Raw genomic sequence first — 18632 nt, 5'->3', positions numbered from 1 at the left:
AAATTTTAATGAAATGTTTTGTATGTTGAAAATGTTACATGACACACTAAATTTACCCAAAGCTCGATAAATAATAAGTGCAATAGAACATCAAAGGATTATGTAACACACTTTACACCAGTAACTTGTAATTTATTTAATGGTTAAGATATGAAAACACACAAAATGATAAATAAATTTGTTGCAGATCGTTTATGGAGGAACACTTTTGCTGCAAATGTCCAGAAAAATCCCTTGGCTATCACAGTCTGTGAAGGCAGCTTTAATGTGCAGGTAAATGTAATTTAATAATTCAGTCACTGGATGCTGCAGGCAGTGAGATTTGTAGTGCAGTCTGGCTTTGAAATTCACAGTGCATGACCATTAGTAATTAGTGTCTAGTGACACAGTTTGCTAATTAAAGTGGGAATGAAAATATGTGAGATACAATGCATGTAAAACACTTAATACTCAATCTACATTTATAAGCTTTCCAGAAAAATATTATAACACAGTTGACATGTTACTATTTTTACTTATATCAGACAGTGTAACAATTCCTGCCACAGGAGCATCTTACCAATGTGGCATCTCTTGTTGCAATGTTTTGTTTAATTTCTAAAAATCTTTGGATTGTTTATAATTAAGTTTAAATAACTATTTTACAGAGACTACTAAATCTTGATTTTTATTGCAAGTCAAACAGCTTTTATTTAACCTAAATGCGTTATTGAAGATATATTTGACCTTTGTGATTTGATGAATTTAAGAATCTATATTTATGGTGTGTATTAAATATGGAGTAATACACATATATTATTATACTTGTTAATTACAAAATCCAAAGTTAACTGTTCCTTGTCAGGATGCTTACAGCTTTTCATTTAAGTTATCCTCATTTTCAAACCAAAATATGTATGTGGTATGCTTGCTAGTAATTTTGCACAGGCAAAAATTTGAATTTTTTTCAAATTATACGTTTTACCCTAAACTATGCCACCAATGTTTTCTTCAATTGAACACCAATGTTTTCTTCCATTTTATTGTGTATTAATTGTGCTTCGTTTGTAACACATCTACCATTTGTAATTTCCCATTAACAGAATCGGGTCAGTACAGAGACGGAAGAGTAGAGACACACACCTCTGGAAGCCAGAAAGTCCTGCATCCTTCACAGGAGACCTGCTGACTCCCGTCTACAAGCAGTGTCTGTGGTCCTCACAGACAGACCCCTGAACACTGAGAGTGAGGCAAAAGTATAAAAAAAGTAGATTCCTCATCACTGTGTCACTTAAAGTTTGAACAGGAAATTCTGATTCTTGGGCAATTTTGAAGATGGCTTATTTCCTCACACACCTCCAGAACAGAGGAGATTGAACTTGTCGGGTGTCATTTAGTTTGTGCATTCATAAGTGTCCCTGGGAAATTATTTGTGTATTCCCAAAGATTTCTGGGACAAAAAACTCGTCCCCCCTACTGTTAACATACCTACATCTTAAAATTTACAAACATGGAAAATTTAGGCTTTCTTAAGAGTATGTTAGATGTTGCAATCCTACCCTAATCAATGTTACTAAATTCTGGCATTACTTAAATTGATTTATATGCTCACTGTCTCTTAGTTATAATGGAAAAAGATAAAATTACAATTCCATTAGCAATAGGTACTCAATGATACTTGTCATTAATATTCTGAGGAATGACTGCATTTTCAACTAAGGATAACTGTCACAAATATTAATGCCCAAACTTACCTCCTCAATTTCTCTGCCTTTGTTATATTAATTGCTGAATTAAATTTGTTATTTTTATATAAGGAATTTATATTCTCTCTGATAAAAATAAATGTCTCTGAGAAGGAGAAAACATGAAACAACATTGTACTATACTATAATGTAAGAGATGGAAATAATAAATTGCTACTCATTTTATTATTCATTAATTCATCCTCCAATCATAAGTACCTGCCTGTATTTTAACAGAAATATTTGTTGTGAATGACAAAAGCCAAAATGTAACTATGTAGGATGAAAATGAATGCAATTTAAAAAAATTTAACCTAATCAAAATAGAAAATGGCAGAAAAAGTGGTTTTGAAAACACAAGTTAAATGACACATGAATCTCAGAAGAAATTAAACATTACATGTAAGTCATCTAGTATGTGTCAAATGGAATTATTTTCATCCATTTCATATTGTATCAAGAAAAGAGGGAATGTTTATCTATTATTGGTAGTGAGTTATAATTGGAAGTACCATGTGGTCCAGCAATCCCACTTCTGGGCATATATCCAAAGTGACACAATTATTATGAATAATTATCTGTATTCCCAGGTTCCTTGAAGCATTATTCACCGTAACTAAGGGTAACTAAGGTGTGAAAGCAACCTAAGCATGTTTAATGGATGAATGGACTAAAGTCATACCCACACTTACACACCCAATGAATTATTTTGAGCCATGAGAAAAATAAATTTTTCTCACTGATGACTAAGATGAACCTTAAGGCATTTTGCTAAGTGAAATAATTGAGACAAAGAAAGACTAATGCTGCATGGTATCATTTATATGTAAAATTTAAAAGTAACAAGCTCAGACTAATGGTTATCTAGGGCTGAGAATAAGAATTTAAGAAGAAGTTAGTAAAAGTTACAAACTTTCACTTGTAAGATGAAGAAGCCTAAGGATCTAACATATCACATGGTGGCTACAGTCAATAACACTGTATCACATAATTGAAGTTCACCCAGACATGGATCCGAAATGTTCTTACCAAAGGGGAAAAAGGTAACAAATAAACTGCAGATCATAAAACTTTCAATTGATATGCAACCTACTGCATAGGAGAAGTTCTAAAAGATTATTCTACAAATTGGTAGTTACAAAATTGTCTTGGAATGTAAAGGATAGGAAATATAGTCAATAATATTGAAATAATCACATAATGTGTTCGGTGTGGACTAGACTTATTCAGCCGGGAATCAATCCATAAATTACATAAGGGTCTAACCACTATGCTGAAACTATACTACAATGATATTGGAGGTTGATTGTAATTGCAAAATAAAAATTAAAGTAAAATTGCATTTGTGAAAATAAAAACACATTCTTTAATGTGGTTTGATCTCACTGTATAAGTGCAATTTTTGAAAGTCCCATGAACAACATCATTACTTATTACCTGTTATATGCTGAAAATAATTGAGGTCTGAAAATCATGGGGTGAAAAGTTGGTCTTTAAACCATGTACTTCATTAACACAAAATAACAGAAAAGCCAACACACTTATTCTAAGGCTATGATATACTTTTGCATTTGGGTAAAAAAAAAAAAGGAGGTTCCAGAAGTTTTTCTATTTTGGGAGGATAAGGCAAAATTATTTAAAGTTTTAAGCTCAATTTTTGGGAAATGTGTTTTTTTTTAATTTACTTAAAGAAAATGAAGAAATGTGTTTATAGCATACAAAAGGTTATTTGTATTACAGCATTGGAGAGAGAAACTATCATCTGATTGATGCTTTTACTCTACAAGCATTGGCTTAGCTGTCAGTATTAGTCTAAAATGAGTTACCTAGGAAATATCCATTCAAGAGAAAATTATGTAGTCTCAGGTATGACATATGTTGCCATGACGCATGCCCAGTGGCCTGCAGTGAGCTCAGAATGCTGCAGATGGCTCGTCGAAACACGAGAAAGACATACACAGAGACAAGCAGTTTCTGTGGGGAAGTAAAAACGGAATGGCTGCTCTCTCTAGTGGGGAGCGTCCTGTCTCAATTCCCAAGCAGATTTTTATTGAGACAACAGACTTAGTTTGTGGATTCACAGTCTAGCAGAAAAGATCAAAAGAAGTAGGTGACTTACAAAGGTGCAGATAGAACCCCCATGTGATTCTGGGCAGAGATTGGAGTTTTAACATATGAAAGGACTACAGGTTCCAAAGGTTTCCTGTCTGTGTCTTTAAATTCAAGTTAATAACATCCTCCAGCAAACAGATCTCACAGGATCTTGCATATTCTATGTCCCAGGCCTGATTACCCTGGGGATCTGCTATTTCTGGTCTGGGCTGCACCGCCGCTGCTATTTCCGCAGGCCTGAGTTAACAGAGTAGACAAACGCAGCCAGGAGACTTGGATTTCTCACATCTAAGAACAAGGACTCAGGCTTTGACAAAGCCAAAGGGGCAGGGGTTGATGTCCATCACCCTTTCATATCCACAGCCCTAAGTCTCTTCCCTTAGGGCATTATCACGTGATAGCGTCTGCCTTAGACCCATTCTCTTTCCTAGAGAATTGTTACCCGTCATTGACTGCCGACCACACAAAGGGAGCCAGGCATTTAAATTGCCTTCAAATCAATTTAAATTTTGATAATTTCTGTTTTTCATTCTTATCCAATTACAGTAGTCCCAATTTTCCCCCAGTTGCTCTCCCCTGTCCTACCTACCCCTACTTCCACAGTCAATTCCCACCTTGTTGCCCATGCCCATGGGTCCTTCATACACATTGCTTAACTAGACCCTCCCCTCAGGCAGCGTTCATGCCAGGGAAATAAGTTTTGTCTCCTTAGTGGCTCCTGGTCCGGAGTTCTTTCACTCAGCCTAAGTAACGGCGGGGTTATAGCTTCCTGAGACCAGGAAGGGCAGTCCCCAACATTGCCATTCTTTTTGTAATTATTTTTCCTCTGCTTTTCACTGCATCCCTAAATTGTTAAAATAAGTAAATGTTAGGATAGTGAAAACATGGCCTTACACTTAGAAACATAAACAGGCAAGAAATCACCATTTGCTCTGGTCTCTCCACTTCTTTTTTAAGATCTTATTTACTTTTAGAGAGATGGGAGAGGGAAAGAAACATAATGTCTAATTGCCTCTCACAGGTTGTGGGACCTGACCCACAACCCAGGTATGTGGTCCTCATTGAGAATCAATCCAGGAACCCTTTGGTTTGCAGGCTGCCACTCAATCCACTGAGCCACACCAGCCACAACATTTTCTCTCCACTTCTTATATGGTTAGTACAAAGGTAACTTTTAAACAAATCATATCATTGCCACGTGCTGAATGTTATGAAGGAACTATGGGATGTATAGCTGGTCATCTTCAGCAGGTAATAAAATAGACACATTGCAAACTATACAAATTGTAGCTCTCAGTCTTTGAAAATGAGGTCTGTTAAACATAGGATTTGCCTTCAAATCAATTTAAATTTTGATAATTTCTGTTTTTCATTCTTATCCAATTAGAGTTGTCCCAATTTTCCCCCAGTTGCTCTCCCCTGTCCTACCTACCCCTACTTCCACAGTCAATTCCCACCTTGTTGCCCATGCCCATGGGTCCTTCATACACGTTGCTTAACTAGATTCTCCCCTCTTCCCTCATTATATCCCTCTCTCATCCCCTCTGGTCACTGTTTGTTTGTTATTGCCATGTCTCTCATACTATTCTCTTCATTTGTTTTGTTGATTAGGTTCCACTTATTAGTGAGATCATATGGTATTTGTCTTTCACAGACTGGCTTTATTCACTTAACATACTATTCTGCAGTTCCATCCACACAGTCATGAAGGGCAGGAGTCCCTTCTTTTTTCTGCTGTGTAGTATTCCATTGTGTAAATGTACCACCGTTTTTTGATCCACTCATGTACTGATGGGCACTTAGGCTATTTACAGCTCTTGCTTATTGTAAACAGCACTGCTATGAACATAGGGGTGCATAAGTTCTTTTGAATAGGTGACTCGGGATTCTTAAGTGTTTTCCCAGCAGTGGAATCACTGGATCAAAGGCAGTTCAATTTTTATTTTTTAAAAAGCCATTAATATTTAAAGGGGGACTAGAGCATACAATGGAGAAGACAGCCTCATCAAAAATAAATAAATAAAATTAAAAAAGATTTAGACATAACCTGCTTTTTAAGTCATTTTCTAGGGTTTTATTCCCACACTCCTCCAACCACTGAATTAATGTCTGCAACAGGCCAAGAATGTGACCTTATGTAATAAGGGCCTCTGCAAATGCAGATAAATTATGATAAGGTCATACTGCCATAGGATGGCCCTTAAATAATGCATATGATATCCTATAAGAAGAGGGACATTTGGACACAGAGACAGACACACAGGATGAGAACAATGAGATGACAGAGGCAGAGACGGGAGTAAGATGCCTGGAAGCCAAGGGATGCCAAGGGCTGAGGGCTCCACCCAATAGTAAGAGAAATGCATGGTCCAGAGTCTCCTCTGGATATTGACAGAGAGGACAGTCCTGTTTACCCCTTGATTTCAGAGGTTAACCCTCCAACTATGACAGATGAAATATTGTTGCTGTAAGCCAGAAAACATTAAAATACATGAGGAGAAGACTCATGGGCAGGGACAACAGGGTGAGAATAGACTTCAGGGTGGATGGGAAGGGCAGGTGAGGGCAACAGGGAAAATAGTGGGACAACTGCAATTGAACAATGATAAAAATATAATAAAAAATAAATTTTATCATGTTCAGATGTACAAGTGTTGCATGAAAACATTTTGAACAAAGTTAGAATAACTGGGAATGCCATCTGTGAGAGAACTGCAATATCATTGGGTCCCACTGGGAACATAACATTCAGATGAAGACATGAAGTTGGTGTAAAAACCAGTAACATTGATAAATTTAATGCTAATCATCACAGTATAAAAGTGATATGGTCTCAAGTACATTCTCTATTGTCATTTATTTCTCTTTTTGTTATTTACACTGAACATCTGTGAGGGCAGAGCATTTCAGACAGACTCAGCAATCTCTGTGATGCTGCTGTCAGGGTCACTTTACGTCAGAGAAGCAGCTGTTGAGATGAATGGGGCTTTAACCATATACACAAAAGTCACCATTTTCCCCAAGATCATCCAAAGAAGTCTGAGCAATTTTTTTAAAAATATTTGCTTTGATGAACTAATTTCCTATTCAGACTTATTCTCCTGATCACTTCATTTGGTGATTTCTCCTCAAAAGTTTAATGATTTCTATTTGTTTCCCTATATTGACAAGAGGTAATTCAAATTTGAGAAATTATTCTCATCATTAAATAATGACTCTATTGATGTGTAGATTGACTGTGTTAAAATACAGGACACATACCTGGCAGTACTGAAGTGATGTGAGGACCAATGTGGCTCTCCAGTGTGTGTGGGTATGTCATACTCTGACCTCTGGGATTTCCATAACCCCCACAGGGGTCATCACTGCTGGGACACTACTCTTATCTGCACGTATTTCTATGGCTACATTATTTTTCAGTGAATCTACATTTCTTTACTCTGAGCACTATGAGAAGAGTACACTTTGCAGAAAATTAACAAAGTTGGCTACGTGACTGGTTTGGTTAATAAAATGTTTGTGAAAGTAACTGTTTATGAGTTCAGAGCACAGGCATTAGTAGCACATTTCTGCTAGTTCTGTCCAGAGTGGTTAAACCCTGCTCTGAGAAGGTCACATATCAGGCAGCCCACTGTTCAGAGAATAAAAGATATAAAACAATCTAAACCAAATCTGTGGTCTGCACCTAAGCTCTTATATGCTCAGCCTACAGCAACTGGAAACCAACCAAACCACAGGTGTGTGACTGAGAAAAACTGAGTAAAATTAATGCTTGTTTGTAAATGCCAATACAACTGGGTTGTTTGTAACACAACATCAGGTATTAGAATCAACTCAATGCACATATCACTTGTAATTAATTTTGAATAATCACATATTATATATATGAACATAAGGAAGAAATACAGAGACCATAAACAAGATATATTTAAACAGATGAATGTATAGAAATTATTAATTCATGTTGCACATGATAAACAAATATAGGATCTCTCCTACTTGTAACTGAATTATAGTTAAACTACCACATAATGATGCCAAATTAATAAATTTCTTCCCACATTCTGTCAATAACCAATGTTTAATTCACATGGACATATTATCTTTTTAATTGTTATATTCTTAATTTTAACATTGTATTTTTTTCTATCAGTGTAGGTTTCTAAGCATAGTAATTAAGAATGTTTAAAGGGAAAGACAAACAATTTAATAAAACAAGGTACCTTCAAAAATAACCAAAATCCAGTAGAAGAAAATAAACAGATATATAAGACATATCAAAGGACACTAATTATTGCCCAATGAAACTACCAGTCTCTACCAAAAAATCACTACAATCATAGATAATAACACACTAAATAGATTCAGAAGATATTTGTGTTGGTTCTGTTGTCCAAAGAAGTAGAGTGTAGTCACATGGCTTTTGTTATAGAAACCTTGGGGTTGTTGCATAGTAACAGTGTGTGCCAATTAGATATTTAGTTCTCTCTGCTCCATACCTATACCTATTGCCTCTTCTGAGATAATGGCAGCAGATCCTACAACCTCTTCTCCAATCAGCTCACTTGATGTTTTGTCAGTGAAGGGCACTGGGAGAAAGGACTCCTCTTCCTGATTTCATGCTGTTTTTCTCTCCTGTGGCTCCAGTGCTGTGGCTGACATCTGCATGCATGCAGGAAGTTCTTGTGGTATTCACCCTGCAGCAAGTTCCTGTGACTAGTCACAGCCAGAGCTCACCTTCTCCAGCCTGGGCCTGCTGACAGATTGTCAAAGAGGTCATCCTAGTTGCCAGTTGCATTGTGAGATCCATCCTCACCCACATCAGCTTGCAGACTGGGAACTGCTCTCTCCTACAGCCGTCCAATGAACATGTCTGCTATAAAGTTCTCTGTGTTGACATGAGTCTAAACCCATTGGTGAAAAGATTGTCTTTGGTCATGTATGATTCTTCCTTTTGGTAATCTTCTTTGATTAAAACTTTGGTACATTTTGTAATTTTCATCTACCCCTCTCTGTAGGCTATCCCCCTAAAATATTTAATAGTTCTTTAAATCATCCCTGGTTTCTCTGTCCTGACTCCACTGTCTTACACACCTTTGATGCACTGATATGCTCAGTCCTCATTTTCAACATTCAAAGGCTAGGGAAAATTGTATTAAAATTGTGTGTATAATTACTCATGTTACTTTAGACTTAGAAGTAACAGTGCTGGATACAAAAATTCATAATTTATACTTGATATATTTTAACTAATAACAAGACTTTTAAATGTTTAATATGCACCTGGATACATATTTTTAAAGGTTACCATAAATATAGATATCAAAACAATTCTATAATACCAAGGAGGAAGCTTCAGATAAAGTATGGACTTTTAAGTGACCATGATGTGTCAGCACAGACTCATTCTCAGTAACAAATGTCCCACTCTGATGAGTGATGCTGATAATGGGGATGCTCTGCATGCAGGGAACATGGGGAACATGGGATGTCAGTACCTTCCTTTCATTTTTGTGGTGAAACTAAAACTCATCTCAAAATAATTCTTAAAACTTAGGTTTACAAAAATAATTGTAGTATTCTTACAGAAATTAAAAATGTGCTCTTTACAGATGGTAAGAGTAACATTATACCAAATTTAGGTGAGCTAATGTGACTGGTGCTTACAAATATATGTTCTGTTTTCTACGCAGGACTCAGAATAGAAGTTGTGTGTGTCATAATTCCAATATACACAATTCTTGTCCAACTCTGAAGTTTTTGCAAATCTGAAATGCAGAGATCATAAATCATTAATCTGATGATACATAACTTAATATTTAAATACACAAATATTTACAGGAATATTTACACAGGAAATCTGAATATTTCTTAATTTTTTTCTTAAAAGACACTTAAATATTTCTTCACATACTTTTTTACCCATTGCCTTTTGTTTCTAAGATTAATTCCTGATTGGAAAGCATGAGGGAATAATATATATGAGTTCTGAAGAAACTTACAGTTCAGAAGAGAGAGTTGTGCCAATTGTCCACACCCAAGAATTAGTATTATTTCTCTGGGACAGTCCAGTCCATGGATGTATTTCAAAAATGTTCAAAAAATTCTATGAGAATACAAATTTTATGAGAAATTAAGAAAAATTAATTTGTATTTGTAAAAACAATCAAAGTGGCTCACAGATAGAGGGGGAGGTGACAGCTAAGTAAATTGCACAGCCCACCAACATCTGATGACATTAGTGAATAAGCAATCAACCACATCCTGCACTCCAGGAATTCTTGGTCACCCCACCCAGCTGGCCCAGCATATCCAACACCCAAAGATCACACTAACTTGTGTGAAAAAATTAAGGATCCCGAATCCACATGGAACACCTCAAGAATCACCTGATTTGAGGCAACAGCTGCAGCAGAACCAACAATATCCTAAACAACTGGACAAAGAAACAGGTAAGTCCACAAAACAGTTCATATCTCCTTCTACCACCCTCAGTGAACAGCATGAAAGGAAAATATAGGTTAATTCTTAGTGGCTGAATTCAGAGCATCACTCACCAACTTACCTTCAAAGGTGAGTGGCTCAAAAAGAGAAAGAGTGTTTTGCATCAGTGGAGAGCTTGTACCAGAACATCTGGTGGAACCCTGAGGAGAGCTCAAAGAAAGGAATCTTGTGTTCTGGAATAGCCAAACTCACCCTCAAGCTCAAGTGCAAGATGAGGGAATTACAGAGGATGACCTCCACCTTATTCATAAAAAGAGTCTCCTCTTAGGCAACTGTAAGCTGATATTATGGATATTAATAAACTTTTCAAATATCTGGGAATGATAATTCATGAAAAAAAGGTGTGATCTCATTGGGAGCTAAAGTTGGAAGTGCAGGGATGCATGTGCAAGAAACCAACCAGCAACCATCAAGGGCGGCAGAATATCAGAAAGAGAACCCTGCATGTATGTTAGATGCACAAGACTTTTAAGAAAACTACAAATCTACAACTGTGCTACCATAGGAGGATAAACAAAAGTCTAAACCTTTACATTTTATTTTAGTTATTTATTAAAGTTTCAATTGATTTAATTTTAGAGAGAGAGAAAGAGAGGGAGAAAGAAAGGGAAACATTGATGAGTTGCCTCTCCTATGCTGGATCCCGATCAATCCTGTAACAACACAGACATGCGCCCTGACTAGAAATTGAACCAGTGACATTTCCCTTAACACAACAATGATCAACCCACTGAGCCACACCAAACAGGTCTACCTTTATGTTTTAAATGACATATTATAATTCTTTTGCCTCTGACTTTTATTTGCATATTGAGAATTTGCAGGTTTTGTTAATGTTGAACAATGAGAATGATTTTGGACACTAATAAACTGACCATAGAAAAATGCAACAATGCTATCTATTTTCAGAGAACCAATTTTGAAAGCAACATTTAAAGAAATTGTTTTTTTCTTTACCGCTCACATTCAATATTGTTTTGAACCTGTATATAGCTTCAGAGGTGACCACCCCAATGGATCTGGGGGCCATCTGACACCATGTATATTTTTTAAAATATTGTTGACTATATTCTCCATGTTGTGCTTCGCATTTCTGTGACTGATTTTATAAGTGGCAATTTACAAAAGAACTTTTTCATAAAGTTTCAAAATGCACAAGCTTTTAAGCTACTCTTAATTTTCATACATAGGCAACCATTTTTACCATTCCTCATTAAAAAAAAAGGACATATGCCAAATAAATCCCTTCCCTTTTTAAATCAATGATATTGTTTGTTTTGTTTCTTACTTTATTTTTATTGATAAAAGAGAGAGAGTGAGCAATCAGTTAGTTGGTTCACTTAGTGTGGCATTCCTTAGGAGCTTCTTGTATGTGCTTGATGGGGCATCAACCAGCACCTTGCCTGCATTCCAATGATGCTCTAACCAGTGGACCTACCAGGACTGGGTCTATATTAGTATTATTTTAACATTCTAATCGGAAGATAGAAAGATAATTATATAGGTTATAGTTTGTATTTTATACTGTTCTTATATAGCAGTTTGAAAAAGGCAATGTTGTGCATGGCAAGCTGTGAGACTTCAAATGGAGTCAAATAAAATATTAAGTAACTAAATTATATATTTGCAACCTAAATAAAGATGATTTTAAAAATGATAAACCAAATACAGTTATTTTTCTAAGTTAGAGTGATACAATTTATAATATACTTTTATATATATTGGACACACTAAGAAAATGTATTAGCATGATTGGCTGAAGGGACAAACATAACAATTTCATATCTCTGAAATTTGATCAAAGGGTGAAAATAACATGGGCATTTTTTACTAGAAAAAGCAGCCAGAGATTCCATTGAAAATAGAGCAAATCTGTAGTCTTCATGTCTAAGACTGCTTCCATGTCTCCCCCCTTCCCCATCTCAGTGCCTGAGTAAGAAGTGTAATTCTTACTCTGGGGAATGCTGAAACATCACTGGTGTTGCTACAGAGGAAGTCTGATTTCCTCTGGAAGTGGTGGTGAAACTGCCCACTCCTTTTTCAGGTCAAAGTGCTGAATTCACTAGGTTAAAAGTGAAGATGACCACCCTTTTTCAGGTCTGTGTAGCACAGTGCCAGCTACAAACAGGAAGGTACTCAATGTGAGAGCACAGTACAAAGGTGATATTAACGCTCTACACCTCTTTGATTGGTGGGAAAAATATTGCACTGTGTAGAAGAAACAAAGCTAATCAGGTAAAAAAATAAGCCAAAGTTGATTGGAGAACTGATTTTAAAATTATGAGTACTCCCTTACAAACACACACACACACACACACACACACAAAGTAGAGTCAGTAACAGAGAGTGGAGCCATACTGACTGAGGTATTTGGATAAATTTTTAAAGATCATTGTCTGTCAAGTAAGCTATGTAGGCCAAAGGGGAATCCCACAAATTGAGCCTAAAAATAAAATAATAACAAGAATTTTAAAAACGGAGTAAGCACACTTCAAAAGAGATGATTCTACAGTAATAATTTTCTGAAGTTACAAAAGTATAAATCTAATAAGCATGTAGGAGAATCCATGTTTATTATATTATGTTATTGAAAATGTGAGCTTACCCAAATTTTAAAACCATGCAAAAAACTAAAAAAACACTTCCATACTCATGGGGATAAATGATCCATACAATATAACTTTCACTGGGATAAAATGTTAGATTTTTATACAAATAATTAATACTGGTTATTATAAATATATATATATATGTACCTAAAATATATTTTTAAAACTATGTTCCAGAGGGGAGAGGAGAGGGAATTTCAGGGGAATTTTAGGGGAAGAGGGGAAGGGCTTACAGGAAGAAGTATTAAGGACACATGGATAAAACCTAGGGGTGGGTGGAAATGGGAGGCAGGAGGGGAGGGCTAGGTGGGTGGGTTGGGATGGGGGTAAAAGATAGAAAATTGTACTGCAACAACAATTAAAATAAAAAACATTAAAAAATAAAATATATTTACTATCATTGAGCTTCCTGCTTAAAAAAACATTAAAAAAAATGAAAGAAAGAAAGAAAGAAAGAAAGAAAGAAAGAAAGAAAGAAAGAAAGAAAGAAAGAAAGAAAATAAAAAATTAGGTTCCAATAGCTCTATGGAAATATGATGGCAGTGACAGACAATTAAGGAAATAAAAACTGTATCAATAAATCAAATATAATTATCAGTTGAAAAATCATTATCTACATTACAAAATTCAATACATTTACATAAATGTTGAAATGTAGAAGAAAGAATTGGTGAAATAAAGATGGAGTGACAAAAATAATTATTTCCTGAAGGTAGAGAGAAAGAGATAGAAAAACTAATGTACCTGGAAGACCTTTATAGAATTTTATCAGTAAAACCAACTTAGGTGTAGTTATTGCCTCTGAACAAAAAGAAAGACAAAAGAAGTGAGAAAAACAATTTTTGAGACATAATGAATGGTCATCCTGTAAAATTTTATATTAAACTATATAGACCCAAGTATATAAAGTTGTTTATGTAGAAAAGATCATCTGCTATAAATTATGCTGTATCAACTAGGTAATGATGCAGGAAAGTGGGAACTTTACCTCCACCACACAGCATCACAAACACAGCATCACAAAAATATACATTCCCAAAGTATTATAGACCTAAAAGTCCATCAATAAAGAAAAAAAGATAAACCATAAAGAGTAATGCAGTGGATTATCTTCATGATCTTTGATTAACTTGTCAAACATGTCCAGAATAATCACCAACATCCAAAATGAGATATTGGACGATGGTAATGTTAATAAATCCTGGTCATTAAAACACTCCAATATGAGATGAAAAATGTAATTAACAGTCAAGGAAGATATTTGCATCTTACAAATTCAAAAAAGAGTCATATGGAAAATACAACTACTCCTAAGAAGGAAAATAACAAGTAACATACAGTAGAAATGGTCAAGAGACCTGAAAGGGCACTTCTCATTCTCACAGTACAGAAATCCATAATGAAGGTGCTCTGAAAGATGTGTTCAATTGACCATTGAGAAAAATACACATCAGTGTCATAATGATGCATTTATATAATGATCAGAGCTGATGGCATTAAAATTTCTGGCAGTACTAAGCTTTGGATCATGAAACTATTGGATATAATGTGTATTTATACAACCAACTAGACAGTGCAGAGATAATTTACGTACACATATATTTTTGACCCAGCCATTTCATTCTAATGCAAAAAGGCAATACATTTTAATTACACACATACACCATTAGAACAACTATATTTATAAATTATTATTATACTATTATAAACATAACATTTATAGTATATCAATTTATATATTGTATGTAGTATTGAATATAAATTATTTTAAATATGACATATTTGGAAAAAAGACATACACAAAAATTTTTATTAAATAATTACTCATAGCAACCACATACTAAAAACATCTCTATTCTGAGCAGAATTGGTTAAAGAATGTGAGGTATGCACAATATAGCAGTGAGAATTAATGAACTTCACGTACATGTAATAATATGGGTTAATTGAAAAACTATAATGTGGGAGTTAATGGAGACATGCAAAATACCTAATGAATGATTCCCATTATATAAAATTCTAAATTAAGAAAGGTAATATGTCATATAAAATTTCAGAATAGTAGTTAAGTGAGGAGGGGTGAGAAGTTATGAGAAAGTGCACATGAGTGGGCTGGCAACACCTGTTTCATGACCAATTTCAGTCTGTAACACACACAATCATGTCCATAGTCTCCATGATGCATGCTACAATGAAGTAGCAAAGTTTACTTTAGGAAGAAAAGCATTTATAGGAGCATGATTGTCTATGAAAATCAAGAACTGTCAATTATCAAATACACATTAATGGCATAAAATATAAATAAAATATGGAGTCAACAATAAAATATTAATTTTTACAATAAATTACAGATATATACAAAAATATGTATGAATTCTCTGGAAATATAAAAGAAAATACTCTTTTAAAGAAAATGTTGGAAACATTAAAAATCTTACCATTTCTTCTTCATTATCTATATAGAGCAGGTTAGAGTTCTTAGAAGCGCAGGCCATCAGACTCTCATTCCATGTTTTTCCTTCAGTGCTGATGTAATAGCAGTTGTTGGAATACATTAACCACTCTGGTGGGCATGGTCCACAATGGTATACTGAGGAAAGATTATGTATTATCATCAAATAACAATATGAATTTAAAAATGGAAATTAATTTCAGTATTTGCATAGGTACAGACAAATTAGTGCACAGTATATGTACATACCTTCACAGACTGGCATATATAAGGCATAATACACTCATACACACTCAGCCACACTCACAGAGAATGGTCATCCCCTCACTCCCTAATTGATGTGCCCATATTAAGCAAACACACAAACAAAAATATCCACTTTCTATATGCCCTGAATGTCCGTGAATGAAATCACATTTTTAGAAACCAAAATTATCTTTCAACCAACTGGCAACAATGAGTATGATAAATTAAATGAATATTTCTTCATATTTTTGCATAATAAATATACTTTACTACATTTATTATTTATGTACATTTATGCCTGGAATTATAATTTATGTTTCCCCCACCAAAAAAATAAAACCTATAAATTTTGACTGTGTTAGAGACAAGGTAGGAGCTGTATTGATATCAGAACATAGAAAATAATTAGGTACCTTTCTTGTTCCTCGTTGTCTGGTTCCCTGTCTTGTTCTCTGCCTGGCTCACTGTTAAGTTAATATATAACTTAAATTATGTTCTGTAGAAAGAAGAATTATTCTGCACCAGTATTACATTTGCTATAAAAAGAAGGAATTATTGTAAAAAAGTAATGGTGATCTACATAAATCTTAATACTTTTGTTTCTTACTTTGAAAAGTAGTGTATTGTCCAAGATTATAATGGCCTGGAATAAAATTGATTTGACTAAGAAAAATTAATCAAGCTATGATGATTTGAGAGAAAATATTTCAAAAACCTCAAAAATTAAACTTCATCAACTCTTACACTATATGGATTAATCCATATGAAGAATTTATTTGTATTTCTCAATAGGTGTCCTAATGCATGCCTTGAATTATAACACAAGAATATCTATGGATATATGGGATATATATATATATATATATACTTATATATGTATGTATATGTATATATATATATATATATATATACACACACACATACTACTTTTTTGAAATTTTTATTTATTATTTATTTATTTACTGTTGTGCAAGTACAATTGTCTCCATTTTCACCCCACCTAGGCCTCCCACCCCACCCATTCCCACCTCCCACCCTCAAACTTACTCCCTTTGGCTTTGTCTATGTGTCCTTTATACATGTTCCTTGATGGCCTTCCCCTACTCTCCCCCATTATCCCTCTCCCTTCTCCCCTCTGGTTACTGTCAGTTTGTTCTTCAATTCAATCTTCTTGGTTATATTTTACGTGCTTGTTTGTTTTATCCATTATGTCCACTTACAGATGAGATCATATGGTATTTGCTTTTCACATCCTGGGTTATTTCACTTAGCACAATACTCTCTAGATCCACCCAGCTGTCACAAAGGGTAGGAGCTCCTTCTTTCTTTCTGCTGCATAGTATTCCATTGTGTGATGAACATAAAAGTGTAGAGTTTCACATAATCTTACAATGATTTACTTACGTTGATTAACAGCTCTTGTTACCACAGTGGTCATCAGGACAAGGCAGATGAACCCTAGGATCCCAGCAATGAGCTTCTCTGGAGGTGACAGGGATGCTGCAGGGAGGCAAATGGAAACACTGAGAAAGGAGGGATGGAGACAATTGTTTGGACAGTTTACACACAGGGAATTATGCACATAAACTTGGACCCCAAAACAATACCTACCATTGTAATCTTCCTCTCAGAATATACCATTGCATTTTCTCTAAATATAATGCTCTACAAGTTACTTGTCAAAGACTGCAACTTACAACAATGTCTGAATAAAATTAGTACTCAGCTTTCATATTAACATACCACATTCCAACTTCAAGTTCTGATCCTTAAGATGAAAAAAATATGTGAACTTACCCCCTTCTATTTCCCACACCTCTGCACCCAGCTGCACATCTTAGAACAGTTATACTGTGTCTGCTGAATGTGTTACCTCTGCAATGGCCATTCCTGTCACTCGCTCGAAGATCCTGAGAAGCATTTTGAAGATTTAAATCTGCATAGGTTAGTTCCTGCTCAGTTCCTGGAGTGGAGCCTTTAGTGCCCTCAGGTTTTATGTGCTGTCTCTTTGCATCCTTAACCCGATTCAGTTCTGTGTAGGTTACTCTCTGGTCACTCATCTCTGCAGCTGAGTGGTGGCTGAGACTGAGCTCTACATGTGTGCTTACGTACAAGTGACACACACACTGAAGAGATCCATCACAGTGACACTTGGAGGGGTACGGGGTGAGTATCGGGCTCGTTTACCAGTTAGGACCCTGATGTTGTGCTTATAGATTTCTTAAATCTTTAAAGAAGTGCCTCATTGTAGATACAATATGTAAGATATTCTACATTTGACAATATATTGTTTGAGCAGTAAAAATCTGTATGTTAGTGATGAATAAAATAATTTCATAAATATCATCCTTGTTTATTCAAAGTCCAATTCCACAGAAATACTTTAACACCATTACAATGCTAGTATGAAAAATAAAATGCAATATTAGAAAAAAGAGACACAATATTTATGGTAAATTGGAAGTTGAATACTGATTAAAGACTGAGTGCCCTCAAGAAGGGGCACTAATCATGTTGGCATATCTAGTAATTTTCTGAACTAAACTTTTATTTAGTGACATACATTTATTCATTACATAGGGTGAGCTGTTATCAAATGATCTTCTATTTTGAATAAAAATGTTTCATATGTTAAAAAATTTTTGTCATGCTAAACTTACTCAAGACCTAAACAATACTGACAACAAAGTAAAAATTTTTAAACACTTATGTTATACAAGAAATTGGCAATTGAGTTAAGGGCAAAGATATAAAAGCATAAAATGTGAAATAAATGTGTAGATCAGTTATATTACAACACTGTTGTATCAAACTTTCAGACAGTTCCCATGCAGGTTAAACTCAGGGCACCTTCAGTTGTGTGAGCCACAGTAATGAATCAGATGGTGTAATTTAATAATTCATTCAATGGGCTCTGTAGCCAGTGAATTCCAGAATTAATTCTGGCTTTGAAATAGTCAATGTGTGACCTTTACAAAGCTACTT

At 35.0% G+C, this 18632-nt stretch overlaps 1 protein-coding gene and 1 pseudogene across 2 annotated transcripts; one reads left to right on the top strand and one right to left on the bottom strand.

Moving 5' to 3' along the window:
* Positions 1-7571: 7571 nt before the first annotated feature.
* LOC123820366 (NKG2-A/NKG2-B type II integral membrane protein-like) lies at positions 7572-17707 on the bottom strand. Of its 2 annotated transcripts, none has more exons than XM_045841057.1 (7): positions 17521-17707; positions 17052-17147; positions 16061-16111; positions 15388-15539; positions 9839-9942; positions 9504-9604; positions 7572-8592 (listed from the first exon to the last, which is right to left on the bottom strand). In XM_045841057.1, the coding sequence occupies exons 1-7, from the start codon at positions 17705-17707 to the stop codon at positions 8570-8572; spliced, it is 714 nt and encodes a 237-aa protein (XP_045697013.1). In that variant the 3' UTR covers positions 7572-8569. The 2 variants fall into 2 exon arrangements, with proteins under 2 accessions (XP_045697013.1, XP_045697014.1); XM_045841058.1 differs by having other exon boundaries at positions 7572-8589.
* On the top strand, positions 10069-10812 carry LOC123820365 (annotated as a pseudogene).
* Positions 17708-18632: the final 925 nt, after the last annotated feature.

The sequence above is a fragment of the Phyllostomus hastatus genome, unplaced genomic scaffold (assembly GCF_019186645.2).
Source record: "Phyllostomus hastatus isolate PE091 unplaced genomic scaffold, TTU_PhHast_1.1 phas_contig_347, whole genome shotgun sequence".
NCBI lineage: Eukaryota > Metazoa > Chordata > Mammalia > Chiroptera > Phyllostomidae > Phyllostomus > Phyllostomus hastatus.
This window is presented reverse-complemented; position numbering and strand designations above follow the sequence as displayed.